This window comes from Xenopus laevis, chromosome 9_10S, assembly GCF_017654675.1.
Source record: "Xenopus laevis strain J_2021 chromosome 9_10S, Xenopus_laevis_v10.1, whole genome shotgun sequence".
Classification (NCBI taxonomy): Eukaryota; Metazoa; Chordata; class Amphibia; order Anura; family Pipidae; genus Xenopus; species Xenopus laevis.
The window spans coordinates 44,018,284-44,033,389 of record NC_054388.1 but is presented as its reverse complement, the minus strand read 5'-3'; the positions used below and the strand labels follow the sequence as shown (position 1 = coordinate 44,033,389).

Here is a 15,106-nt window from a genome sequence, read left to right as displayed (position 1 = left end):
CTTGCGTCCAAAAATGCGAACAGTTCGCGAACGTCGCGAACCCCATAGACTTCAATGGGAAGGCGAATTTTAAAAGCTAGAAAAGACATTTCTGCCCAGAAAAATGATTTTAAAGTTGTTTAAAGGGTGCAACGACCTGGACAGTGGCATGCCAGAGGGGGATCAAGGGCAAAAATGTATCTGAAAAATACATTGTTGACACAGCGCTGCGTTTTGTGCTGTAAAGGGCAGAAATCACACTACGTCACTCAGGTGATGTTTCTGGACACGGAATGTGAAAAAGCTCACACAGCTAGGTGGCACTTGGTTAAAGACTGGGCAAACAATGCCTGCAAGGGCAACGTATACAGTAGTGGATACGGAATATATTATTGCTGCTGTAAAAACATCACTCAGGTGATGTTTACGGACACGGAATTATTATTGTTATTTAGACAGAATGTGAAAAAGCTCACACAGCTAGGTGGCACTTGCATACCTCCCAACTGTCCCTCTTTTGACCACTCAACCCCCTGTCCCTCTTTTGTACTGGAAAGTCCCTCTTTTCTCTGCACTGAACAGCCAGAAAAAAAACAGTTTCTAACTTAATTAGCTTTTGGCAGAGAGCTCAGAACAGCTAACAGGTGCAAATAAGATACTTTGTAACAATTTTGACTCTGGTTGGTGCTGGTAGTGGTGAACTACTAGGAGGAGCAGCACACCAGTCCCACTCCCCAACACAGCTAGACTAATAGCACTGGGCTCTTATAGTAGCAAAGTAAAAAAACAAAAAAGAAAATAAAAGCAGTCCTTACAAGGACTATTGGGTTATTACAGCAGTCAGCAGATGAGATCAGAAGCAGTGCCCACAGCAGCTACATACAGAGCACTGCAGTAGAAGGTAGATTACTAGTTAGCAAAGCTAACTAACCTAAACTCACTGTCCCTCAAATCCCTGCAGAGTTCTGTCCCTACAATACAGAGCAGTATCAAGTAGATTACTAGCCAGCAAAGTTACTATCAACTGTCCCTCAAATCACTAAACAGCTCTCTCCCTACACTAGCTCTTCCAAGCACACACAGGCAGAATGAAAAAACGCTGCAGGGCTTCAGTTTATATATGGAAGGGGAGTGGTCCAGGGGGTGTGGGGGTGGTCCAGGAGGGAGAGCTTCCTGATTGGCTGCCATGTATCTGCTGCTCTGGGGTGAGAGGTCAAAAATAAGCGCCAGCTAAGGCGAACCCAAATTGGCGAACGTCGCGCGACGTTCGCGAACATTCGGCGGACGCGAACAGCCGATGTTCGCGCAAATTAGTTCGCGGGCGAACAGTCCGCGACATCCCTAGCGCCTGTGTGAGTACAGCCCCATTTGAAAAAATGAAATGCGTCTATTCCTGCGCTCCCTGCGGCTGAACGCCGAGAAACGGAACGCAGGGGAGCGCAGGTAAAAACGCTCGTGAGTAAGAGCCCTTAGAGTTAAATAAAGAATTTTTTTTTATGCACTGAACATGATAAAGGCTTTTTCAAATTTTATTTCTAAAGCTGCTTTTTCTTTAGATGCAGAAGAGAGGTTTAGAGTCAGATTACGTTATGTGAAGACCCCAAATGGTGCTCTGCTCCTCCACCAATCCTCCCCAATGCCTCCCCCTCTCTATGGGGTGACCATATTGCCCTGACATTCATGTGCCATTGAAGAAGATGGAGGGTTTTGGGTAAATACCCAATAGGCAGGAAAAGACTCTGGGATATATGAACTCAGGATATCAATTCTGAACTCTCTCTTCCACCACTGGCAGATAGTAGTCAATAGGCAAGAGGTTTATTTATCTGGAACTTATATCAATTTGTTTTCCCATTTTTGGGCACCATTTAGTTTATCGCCTGCCCTGTTAGTAGGAGTGATAGGTAGGGACTGTGGGTCACTGTTACCATAACATGACCCCAATCTCTAGGGGCTCAAGGAATAACCTAGAACAGTACAGGTGCAAGAGAACCCATGATATTTTTCAGATTTGTGCCAGATAAGCTAAAACTTTCAAAGGGCTAGCACAATAAAACCATACTCAAAAAGTTAAATTGAGGCCAGTTACTTTTGATTCATTCGTAGTCTAAATTGTATAGAGTTTAATGTGAAAAAGGTGTCTATTTGGAAAGATCACCATGTGTTTAACTGAGTATTCCTATTATCTCCAGCTGTCAGATTCATTAACGAGAGAGAAAAGGTGTATTTTATACTGAGGGGGGGGAAGTATTTGAGAACCAGTTTCTTTTAGAAACTATTAGTTACTGGGAGCATCCAAATTGTTTTTTTTTTTTATTGCAAAAACAGCAATAAAAGAGCAAAAAGCATTCTGCAGCTTCCCTCACAAATTGGTCATAAAAAGAGGCTCGGTGAAAGAAATATCACAAGCAAGTCAATTTATAGAATATAAAATTGTTAGGACACACAACAGAATAAAGCCTATTTATTTAATAGTTGGGAAACAGCAATAGATTCAGCACATAACTGCCGGCGTGATATATATATTGCCGCAATTCTCATTGTACACGAACACAAAGAGCTTTGGTATTTTATTAAACGTCCTTTAAATTTTAACTTTGATAAAGGACTTTCCTGCTGATTTTCGCTTTTACTTCACTGCATCTGACAAGTGGATTGAAAGATAAACCCCAATAGGAGCTTTGTGCGCCAGATATAATATTTAAAATATATAAATATAAATATGAAATTTAACCGTGATAAATCGGATTTTGCCACTGGCAAGTATACAGCACTGACTTGAGTTCACAGGCTAGTACAGTCAGCTCGAGGGGACGATCACCCTTTACTGATTTACACATCGGAAAGTGATGTGAGTGAAGGCCCGGTGGGCCCTAATAAGTCTAACAATCAAAGGAAAAAGTTTACTAATGAAAGAAATAAACAAGCAAGCTCTTCACTGTCTTCCTCCACTTCAGCTATCTCTCCCTCCACCTCTTTTTTAGATCCACGACAATCAAAAGTCGTGGAAAAAGGAAGGTTGAGAGACAGAAAAAGGTGGTGGTATCGATTAACTGACTCCGATACATTACAAATTTTTAATATATCAAAATACAATCAAACTAAATACCAAATAACAGCATTACAAAGAGGTTTGTCATTTTCTCCCACAAGTTCATTCAATACATTTAACTGTATTAAAGACTTTTTGGGAGAAAATTATTGTTATACAAGCATTTTTCAAGGGAGAATAAGCATGAACAATGGTCAGCTGAGGAACGAAAAGCAATACAAGACCTATGCTATCTCCTTGACGAAAATGAACAATTCAGATCTGAAATAAAGGGTCCTTTCACCAATCTAAGACCCAAAAGTACCTTCATCCCCCTAACTCTTTGTTCCCTAAGGTTGAACTATTCGTTGAGAGCTGTATTAAGGGGTTGAGGGAACTTCAGCTGTCTAAATGCTCCAACAATCACCACCAGAGTAATATCTCCTATAAAGAACGACAGGGTATCAAAGAACTAGAAAACAATGCAGATATATATAATAATCAAACCAAGTGACAAAGGGGGGAACATTGTCATTATGGACAGTATATCCTATGTTCAAGAGTGCAAATGCCAATTAAGTGATACTAGCTGCTATGCTCAACTTACTAGCGACCCCACCAAGATCTTAAAGTCAGAACTAACGGCGATTTTGAAAAATAGTAGAGAGAAGGAAATAATAAGTAAAGAAGAATTTAACTTCTTAATGGTCAAGTCACCCATAATACCTACGTTCTACACTATTCCTAAAATTCATAAAAACGCCCAGTCTCCTATGAGGCGTCCCATAGAATCAGGAATAGGTAGTCTTACTGAACCCTCAAGTATTTATATAGATGAAATTCTCAAACCTTTCATAGTCAGTCTTTCATCATTTGTCCAGGATACAATGGATGCATTGCGTCATCTTGAGGGAATCCCCTTGAGGGAAGAACAATGGCTAGCATGCCTAGATATTGAGTCCTTATATACCAGCATACTACATGAAGTGTATATGGTTTACGAATATAACAAAGGGATGTTATAAATGTGGCAACTGCCTGGCATGTCCCTTCATACAAACAACCACATGTGTAACGGAAAGAACGGACATTGTAAACTTCAAAATAGCACATTTTATTAACTGCAAGACAGTGGAGGTTGTTTATGTCATGAAATGTGCTTGTGGCAAAACCTATGTGGGAAAAACCCGGAGAGAATTCAGAAGGCGCATTCTTGAACATGTTGGAGATGTTAAAAATAAACACAACACAACAGTGGCGACCCACATCAACGAAGTACATTATGGCGACAGGGGAGCTATGACATTTTTCGGGGTAGAACATTTTGATTTCACTACCATAGTTGGTGATATAGATAGGAAACTGTTACAGTGTGAAGCCAAATGGATATATTGGCTGAACAGCAAAGCCCCCAATGGATTAAATGAGGGTTTTACCTTAAGCCCGTTCCTTTAGGTGTCATTGCACAAATAATTATCCCTATTGTGTTTATCCTTATATGATAATATGTAATGCAGGAGACTGTAATTCTCCTTTTAAAAAAAAATCTGATACTCCTCTACCTCTTATATTAATAACATAACAAACTGGAATTTTTCAACCCTTACCCTCAAATGTGGGATTTTTTTCTACCATGGGTCACTTCTTTAGTATATAATGAGATACACTCTGTGTTCACAATCGCCCTACATACAGAATGGCGAATAACGCAGAATATAATAGTAAAGAAGTTCCAAAGATGTAATAGTTTGAGCGCAAGTCCTAATCAAGTGCCTGTTAGCTATGAAGGTCCCCAGGCAAAGGAGATCTTGATCCGCACAGTCCACGACTCAGAAAACAGCGGAGGGCTAAGGGAAAGCTTGCCGCGTTGCTATGACATCCGTGACGTAATCCGGAAACCACGGCCGTAATTTAATCTAGAAAATCCAGGAAAATTAAATTTACCTATTTAAACTCAAAAAGAAAATGTGCTCATTACTTATGCCCCTAATGAAGCCGATGCAGTCAGTGAAATGCGTAGGACGGGCATAGGTGGACGGTGGAGTGCTTACCTCCCACGCAGTCCCAACGTAGATAGGCAGGCTGAGCACAGGGGGAAATCCTCCTTTAAGACTATAAAATATTATAAAATATAATTAACCTAATATAATATAATTATAACCTTATATAATCGAATTAACCTAACAGAATAATGTCACCCACCCAGTGACTCAGGCTTTACTCTAACGTACCATGGGCTGGTGCTCCTCTTCTTTAAAAACCACACTGGCTGCCATCTTTTGCCAGTTTCCCTTGTGATAGTCAAGACTTTGCATGTGCAGTAGAGAACATTTCTGAATTGCACATAATCCAAGGTTGAACCCATGCAGAAAGATGGTTGCAACTTGCTCTGCAGAAAACTACCCTTTGTATTTTTAAATATGAGGAACAGCAAACCCGAGTAATTAGGGTCTGTCCCCCCATCTGGTATCATCCCAGTGAGGCTTTGCGTTTTCTTTAATATCAAGTAAGTACATGGTACTATTTACTGTAATTTTACAGAGGCAACCAAATCAGTCAAATATTAATATTTCTTCATTTTAAATAGGACACTTTCTATATAAATCTAAGCACAACCAAAAATTAGACGAAATAATAAACCAAACACAGTGGCAGGCGATTCACTTGGGTTTGGCAAAATGAAAAGCTTTTCTAACATGACAAGGAATGATTTGTTGTATGATCGAGCAGGACTCATTTCCTTCCAAGACTCTTGTACTGTATTTCAATCTGATTTGTAATCCAATGGGGGGGGGAAGAGGGGAAACCTTGTGTTATTGACACTTATCACAGGAATACTAGGCCTGGAGATTCACAATAAACCAAGTTCCACATATTCTAAGGTCTATGAGCAATAAAGATTTTTGTCTCCAAAGATTTACACTTTACAGGATTTCTCCAATTCTAACACATTTTCCTGTCACTAAAGTGTTTTTTTTACCTCCTTTCATGAATCAGTGTAAAATGTTCATGCTGTGGTAGTTTAAAGGCTCAGCTGTTAAGAATAAAATAGCAATTCAAAAACAGCTTGTACTGATGGTCATGAGTTGGACAGAACTGATTTAAGGCTGGAAAGACAAAAATAAAATACAGACTGAAAACGCAATAGTAGGCACTACAAATGAACTTCTAGAAAAGATTAGTGATGGGCGAATTTGGTTGAATTTTCGCGTTTCATTTTTACGAAAAAATTGAGAATTTCCCACAAAATTGGCAAAACGGCAGAAAAATTTGTGAAACAGCGAATTTAAATTTACCCATCACTAGAAAAGATGTTCACTGTCGAGTATAGTAATAAATGGGGTCAACTTACCCGGAAAAAAGTGGGTCCAGGTGCTCAAGCCCCAGACCTTCAGCACGGGGAGGCAATTTGTTGAAAAAAACGAAGTGATCTATTTAAGAAATATAAGTTCAATTCGGACTGTAATCCTACTAATTGTCTTTCTTCCACTGAACCTAATATACAAAAGAAGAATGACTTTGAAACACTGTCTTGTGTTTTGACGTATAGTGCTCAATTCAAACAAATCAGACACATTATTAATAAGAATCTAGCCATTCTTCGCACAGACCCGACATTAGACAAAATCTTAGCACCAAAATGTTGTTTTGTCTCCAGACGCTCCAAAAATATTGGAGATCTTCTATCCCCAAGTCTCATACAACGCTCTGAATTTACTCATAACACATGGTTGAACACAAAGGGTATGCACAAATGTGGAGCTCATAAGGGCATCACATGCAATTGCGTTAATAAAACATTCAATATCAGACACTACATTAATTGTATTTCTAAAAATGTTGTATATCTTATTACATGCAAAAAATGCCTCCAACAATATGTTAGACAAACAAGTCGTAAATTAAAAGAGAGAATCAGGGAACATATACGTAACATAAAGGATCCAAACAGTTTTACTACTGTAGACAGACATTTTGATACTTGTACTAACAGATCCCTTTCTTTCTTTTCTGTAATTGCTTTAGAGAAAGTTTCAGCACATATCAGAGGTGGGAGCACTTTAAACAAACTTCTGAAACAAGAAGCAAAGTGGATATTCTTTTTAGAAACAAGACAGCCATTTGGCATGAATTTGGAATATAACGTTTCCTGCTTTGTTTAAAAACATCAAAGAATAAATGTTCCCCGTATATACCTATTTAATACTAGAATTTTGTCAACCAATTCTAAATTATAAAATACATTGTTGCTGTTTAACTGCTTTAATAATAACTTTTTGGCAAAAATATTTCTATATATTTTTTAACCTTTGTATTTGAAAGCTTATGTGTAAACTACTTGATGGATATATCTAATCTGGAACCATGTTGTGGATTGACCTTTCTAAAAATGTTCTTGATTTGTCCTTTTCCAACTACTGCCCTCATTTTGGATTGGCAGTTAAATACATGTGTTTGATTGGTCCTTTTTCATTTAAATATGACTGCATATTTTGGTGTTTATTTAGCCTATGACTAAGGGGCCGATTCGGATTCGAAGTTAAAAAACTTCGAATTTCGAAGTTTTTTTTGGGCTACTTCGACCATCGAATGGGCTACTTCGAACTTCGACTACAACTATCGAAGGATTCGAAGTAAAAATAGTTCAACTATTCGACCATTCGATAGTCGAAGTACTGTCTCTTTAAAAAAAAACTTCGACCCCCTAGTTCGCCATCTAGAAGCTACCGAAGTCAATGTTAGCCTATGGGGAAGGTCCCCATAGGCTTGGCTAACTTTTTTTGATCGAAGGATATTCCTTCGATCGTTGGATTTAAATGCTTCGAATCGTTCGATTCGAAGGATTTAATCGTTCGATCGAAGGAATTATCCTTCGATCGTTCGATTGAACTATCTGCGCTAAATCCTTCGACTTCGATATTCGAAATTGAAGGATTTTAGTTCCTAGTCGAATATCGAGGGTTAATTAACCCTCGATATTCAACCTTTAGTGAATCGGCCCCTACGTGTCCTTAAGGCACGAAACAGGTAAGGCTTTGCTGTGATGTTTTTTACTACATCAATTTATGGAGTAGGGTCTGGTATTTGCCAGCCCTTTACTATTATCTATTTTGTAATGGTAAGCACCACCATAAAGAATGCTAAGGCTAGTGGCATAAAGGGCCAATCCGGTAGAAAAAAATGGTGCCCAATGCCAGATAAAACAGATATATTGTATATACACTGTATAAAGTAAGTGCCTAAGATTAAAGAAACAGCCGCCTAGAATATGTGCTGTAAATGTGCAGCAGAAAGGGGAGCTACTGGGGGCATTTTAAGTGGAACAGATCCTCATCAGTAAAGGGAATGATTGTGTATTAAAGTTTATCTGTAGGTGAACTGCCCTTTACACATCACATAAAGCTATTCACAATATGCTTTTAAAGCAAAAAAGTTTCTGTAGCCAACACATCAGTTGTACTAGAGCAGTGCAACAGAACATTATGGGCAGAGGCGGGCCAGGCAAGCCGGGCGCCCAAGGCAGCCCAGCTGCCAGCTCCCCCCCTCCCTTCCCCCCGTCACACGCGCATACACAGTAACGGCGCTGGTGTGCATGCGCAGTAACGGCGCTGGTGCGCATGCGCAGTAACGGCGCTAGAGCGCATCTTTTCTAGCAACAGGTTTTTTAGAAGGTTTTAAGATCCCAGTTTTACATTCCCCTCCCCCTAGCAAAATTTTTAAGAATTTGAAATCAGCTAGTCGTCATCCAGGAATATTAAAGCAAAAAATTGACAAGGAGTTAAAAGCAGGGAGAATGGCAGGTCCATTTGAGGTTTCACCTATAGAGTGGCTAGTGGTGTCACCTCTAGGAGTAGTCCCAAAAAAGGAGCCAGGAAAATTTCGAATGATACAGCACCTTTCACATCCGGAAGGAGCATCAGTTAATGATGCTTTAGATGAGGCACAGTGCAAAGTACAGTATCAGTCGTTTGATGAGGCTTTAGAAATAGTCAAGAGTCAAGGAAAGGGGGCTTTGTTGGCAAAGGTGGACATTGAATCTGCATTCAGGCTTTTATCCTTACATCCAGAAAGTTTTAGGTTGACAGGTTGTCATTTCCAGGGAGCATTTTATGTGGACCTATGTCTACCCATGGGTTGTACAATATCTTGTTCATTCTTTGAAACTTTCAGTACCTATTTGCATTGGCAATTGTATAAAAGAACAGGCAACAAAGCTATAGCTCACTATTTAGATGATTTTCTGATCATGGGGCCCAGAAACTCGGAGACTTGTCAAGACACATTATTAATATTTTTGCACATGTTGAAGGAATTGGGTGTGCCAGTATCAGAGGAAAAAACGGTGCATCCAACCACAAAGTTGACTTTCCTGGGTATCGAGATAGATACAAGGGCCAAAGAATGTAGGCTCCCAAAGGAAAAGGTAGTTAAAACCAGGCAAGCAGTTAGGAAATTAGCATCAGCGGCTAAAGTGTCACTAAAAGAAATGCAGCAAACTCTAGGCTTATTGAACTTTGCATGCAGGATAATACCGATGGGCGGCATCTTTAACAGGAGGTTGGAGAAATCCACATCAGGGATTAAGAAACCATTCCATAAGATAAGGGTCACAAAGGATTTGAAAGCGGATTTGAGAGTGTGGAACAGTTTTTTATCAAATTTTAATGGTGTGAGGTTATGGGTAACAGAAGCACAGCTTAATCAGCAAGTAAAGTTGCTCACATATGCGTCTGGCAGCGTGGGTTTTGGGGCTTACTTGGCAGGAAAATGGTGTGCAGGCAGGTGGCCACAAGCTTGGCACGACAAAGGTTTAACAAAAAATTTGACATTGCTGGAGTTATTCCCAATTTTGATAGCACTAGAGCTATGGGCCGAAGAGTTGAAGGATAGGGCAATTAAGTTCCTTTCTGATAATTTGGGAGTGGTTCATGCTGTGAATAACCTGTCATCAGACTCAACCCCAGTAATTGGGCTTCTAAGACATCTTGTATTAGTTTGTATGAAGTTCAACATATCATTCAGAGCCCAGCATTTGCCCGGGATAGAAAACACCATAGCGGACGCTTTGTCCAGGGAAAAGTGGGGGATTTTCTTTAAGCTTGCTCCAAATGCAGAAAAATCAACTCATGTGTGCCCTGATAATTTGTGGCAGCGGGTGACCCCCTTTTAGAAGAATTGTGAGAAAGGGCTATATCTGAAAAGACTCTTTCCAGCTACAAAAGGGCATGGAAGAGATGGCAGCTATTCTGCAAAAGCGGTAAGAATGATCAAGGCATTAAAGATCTGCTATCATTTTTAATGGTTCTGTATAGAGAAGGAAAGTCAAAAGCAGGAGCCATCATCACATTAGCCGCAATTTCTCATTTTTCCATAACAAAGGGTAGACAGGATATAACACATGGCCCATTTATTAGGAAAATAATGAAGGGATGGGCAAGAGTTGAGGGTCCCAGGGTGGATAAGAGAGAGCCCATAGTGGAATACAGGTTAAAAAGGATAATGAAGTCACTTGGGAAGGTGTGTTCAGACCAATTTGAATACATTTTGTTTAAAGCAGCTTTTGCATTGGCATTTTGGGGAGCCTTTAGGATAAGTGAATTGGTTCCTCCATCCAAGAAGGCAACAAATAAAGGCTTAATGCATCATCAGGTTCGGATGCAGGAAGTAAAGTTGCTAGTTTACATTCGCAGATCAAAAAAAGATCAGTTGGGTAAGGGCACATGGGTCGGCATAGGAAAAACGTCAGGGATAACATGCCCTGTCAAGGCCTTGCAGGATTACATGAGGGTGCGCCCAGCAGAGGGGCAACTGTTGTTAATTCACAAGGATTCAACTCCCATGTCAGCATTCCAGTTTAGACAGGTGCTAAAAAAGGCAGTAATTGCGAATGGATGGGATCCTAAGAAATTTGGATCACATTCCTTTAGGATCGGGGCAGCAACGGAGGCAGCAATGAGGGGAGAAATGGTGGATAGGATAAAAAGGATAGGGAGATGGCAATCCAAGGCATACAAAAAATACATACGCCCCATAAATGTAGCGGAGTAGTGAACTTAATCCGTCTTCTCATTTAATTTTGCAGCAAAAGTTAAGACTACTTGCAACATTTTTATCATAGGCCACTCATTCATTTTTTGGGCAAGAGAACATACAGCAGGCAAGCAGTTGGGGTTACCAGAGGAACACATGAAGATTGCATGGCAGGGTTGGAGAGGTATGAAGTGGGAACAAATGCGAGGTAGGTTGCATAGCACAATACAAAAGTACAATTTCATACATTTGGTGATAGTACACGCAGGGGGAAATGACCTTACGTCAAGAAAGACCCCGGCATTAATAGAGGACATGAGGAAGGACTTTGAAGAATTAATGGCAAACAGCAAGGTAGGGGGCGTGGCTTGGTCAGACATTATACAGAGAGGCGAATGGCGTGGAGCCATTTCCCCCCAGGGCATTGAGAAAGCCAGGAAAAAAGTAAACAGGGCCATGCACAAACTCATGTGTTCCTCTGGTAATGGGGTAATTAGACATGACAATATAAGGTATCGGCAAACCCAGCTTTTCAGAAAGGATAAAGTACATTTGACGGAGGAAGGTTTGGATTTGTTCTGGGCAAATATCAGGAACTTTATAGCGGAATGGTGGAGGTCACGGTAGGATTAGGTGGGCCATGGAAAAAGGATAGGTAGCACCCTTCCCTCTCTTTTCCATTGGGTGGCGTCAGTGCGGCTCCAGGAAGATGGATGGTTTTCAGTGAAGTGCAGGCCTATCCTTGGGAAGTCACGAGTGTGGAGCAGACTTTGACTGCACGGTCTTGTCTGAGTCATGCGAGAGGCTGGGTTAGCGCCAGTATTGCACATGATGGGGGAGCAGGAGGATGGGCTACTCGTTGGTCAACAGAGAGCGCTCTGCCCCATGATCCCTGCTCCCTTAAAACGTTTGGTTACGGTATGGGCAGCAGTCCCATGTTCTTCACGAGTATAGGAGCCGCAGCTGGTGGTCAGGGTGTACCTAGTCCTTTAAATATAAAATTGTTAAATAAAAAATGTGACCTCCACAGATTTTGCCACCATAACAAGTCTCTGTGTTTTTATTAGGTCGGTGGTAAACACAATCGAAAGGGGGTAGGGGGATCCTTTTGCCTAGGGGGAACGAGGCCTGCATAAGGCCGATGTGAAGTTAGGCAGGGTCCTTTCCCCCCCTGTAGATGAGAACGTGTTGTTTCGGTCCCTCTCAGCCCCCCCCCCCTGCTGGGGGTAGAACAATGGCCCAGGACTTTCGGCGGGAAAAAAGGGGGCGGGCTGGAGGGGCGGGCCAGGGGGCTGTAAGACAGGAAGGGGTTCTTAAGGAGAGGCAAAGTGGCAGCAAGACAGATAACTTTGTTTTTTCTTTCTCCCACCCTCCCAGCCCAGGTCAATAGGAAGAAGTATACGAAAGACGGTGCTCCAGGGTTCTCGCAACCGATCGCCTTGAAGGGGTCAGGAAGGAATTTTTTCATCAGGCTGCTAATTGGCTGAAAGCACCTGAGTTTTTTGCCTTCCTCTGGGGTACCATTATCTGTGTTGGTCAAATAGGTACTCCCATGACACAACTGCGGCTCCTCGGTTTTGGCGTCAGTGCGGCTCCAGGAAGATGGATGGTTTTCAGTGAAGTGCAGGCCTATCCTTGGGAAGTCACGAGTGTGGAGCAGACTTTGACTGCACGGTCTTGTCTGAGTCATGCGAGAGGCTGGGTTAGCGCCAGTATTGCACATGATGGGGGAGCAGGAGGATGGGCTACTCGTTGGTCAACAGAGGGCGCTCTGCCCCATGATCCCTGCTCCCTTAAAACGTTTGGTTACGGTATGGGCAGCAGTCCCATGTTCTTCACGAGTATAGAAGCCGCAGCTGGTGGTCAGGGTGTACCTAGTCCTTTAAATATAAAATTGTTAAATAAAAAATGTGACCTCCACAGATTTTGCCACCATAACAAGTCTCTGTGTTTTTATTAGGTCGGTGGTAAACACAATCGAAAGGGGGTAGGGGGATCCTTTTGCCTAGGTATTTCCCTTTACTAAATACAATTCAGCAGAAACAGTCCCCTAACCTTGTTTTTATAATATGATAAAACATTTCATTCTGTATTAATGTTAAAGAGGTGTGTTACTTTCCAAACATTATTTGTTTTCAGATTGTCCACCAGAAATATTTTTTGCAAATGCTTTCCATTTTTTATTTTTTACTGTTTTTCCAGAATTGAAGTGTAACGTTGTATGTTCCTGTCTGGCAGCTCAGTAATACAGACGCAGATTCTGAACTGTTACAATTTTCTACATTAGTTGATACATTTCTCAGCCGCATTTTGGGAAGATTATCAACTATTTTATCAATTCAAAACCGCTGGCTTCAGTAAAAACTCAGGGTTTCTAGTAAACTATCTGAAAACAACTGAACTGAAAAAAAGTGTTGATGGCGAACTACCCTCTTTAAATATTTCTGTAAAGTATAAACAACATGAATTGCTGCAGCTTTTTTTTTTAAAATAATTCTATTTTCAAAAGAATAAGGGCTAATAAAAATGAAGGAATGTTTGCTCTCCCTTGCTCATTATTCTTGCTGCAGACACTAGATTGTTTCTATTTCAGCAAAAAAAAAAAGTGTTTGGTTAACTTAATGCCTGCTTCTCTACTGAAATAAAATACGACTTTGAGAAATATGTTTTTATGATCTCTGAAATCAAGCCGGCTAGGGTAAATAAATGATTTAGCTGATGTAACCTCAGAAGTTTCCCTGCATATTAAAGGCTTTTGTTTGTCAATGGGGGGGCAGGAAAGCCTCTGTAAAAATCCCTTTCTACTGAGTAGCCGTGGTGCAGCATCAGAATAAAATAGTGGGTTTGGGGGCTCACAGGGGTTATTAATAATTGTCCAAGGGTTCACAGCAAATAAGATGATGGAATATATGTCTATTGGAGCCATTTACAATGAATCTTGGCTTGAAGGGTTTGTTCACCTTTACTTTAACTTTTAGTATGATGTATGATGATGTTTCTTATTTTATGTGATGGATCTGCACAAAATAGTCTAAGTGGTGAAGTGAAATGAGAAAAATACATATAAAATAGAATTTAAAAAAAATAAAAAACTGAACATTGGCATGTGCATATGTATTCACCCCCTTGGTCATGAAGCCCCTAAAAAATCCTGATGCAACCAATTACCTTCAAAAGTCACATAATTAGTTAAATGTAGTGATGGTTGATGTAGCCTGAATTTACAAAACGTCAAAAAATTCACGAAACGCGAATTTTGATGCCAGCGTCAATTCGCGGGTTTTAATTTGTCTTACATTGGTCAATGGGCGTCGGAAATGTTGGTGGCATCAAAAAAAAAACTTTGACGCTGGCGAATTTATGCAGCGAATTCATAAATGTATTCGTCTGCGGCGAAACGTGCAAATTTGCCACAAATTCGTGTCTGGCAAATAAATTCGCCAATCACTAGTGAAATGAAGTCCATCTATGTGCAATCTAAGTGCCACATGATCTGTCAGTATAAACACACCTTTTCTGACATGGTACCACAACAATGGTACCACAACAAACCTGCCAAGAGAGGGCAGCCCACCAAAACTCACAGAACGGGCAAGGAGGGCATTAATCAGAGAGGCAGCACAGAGACCAAAGATAACCCTGAAGGAGTTGCAGAGTTCCACAGCAGAGACTGGAGTATCTGTCCATAGGACCACAATAAGCCATACACTCCATAGAAATGGGCTTTATGGAAGAATGGCCAGAAAAAAAACATTACTTAATGTTAAAAATAAGAAGGCATGTTTTGAGTTTGCCAAAACATGTGTGGACGACTCCCCAAATGTATGGAGGAAGGTACTCTGGTCAGATGAGACTAAAATTGAACTTTCGGCCACCAAGGAAAATGCTATGTCTGACACAAACCCAACACATCCCATCACCCCAAGAACACCATCGCCACAGTGAAACATGGTGGTGGCAGCATCAAGCTGTGGGAATGTTTTTCAGCAGCAGGGACTGGGAAACTGGTCCGAGTCTGGGAAAGATGGATGGTGCTAAATACAGGGATATTCTTGAGCAAAACCT

The 15,106-nt window shown here is 40.9% G+C and overlaps 1 protein-coding gene across 1 annotated transcript; it reads left to right on the top strand.

The window, feature by feature from the left end:
* Positions 1-8,657: 8,657 nt before the first annotated feature.
* On the top strand, positions 8,658-12,979 carry LOC108702848. Its single transcript, XM_018238570.2, has 2 exons — positions 8,658-11,249; positions 12,419-12,979. Exon 1 carries the CDS (start codon positions 8,805-8,807, stop codon positions 10,179-10,181), a length of 1,377 nt encoding a protein of 458 aa, XP_018094059.1. The 5' UTR covers positions 8,658-8,804; the 3' UTR covers positions 10,182-11,249; positions 12,419-12,979.
* The last annotated feature ends 2,127 nt before the right edge of the window (positions 12,980-15,106 follow it).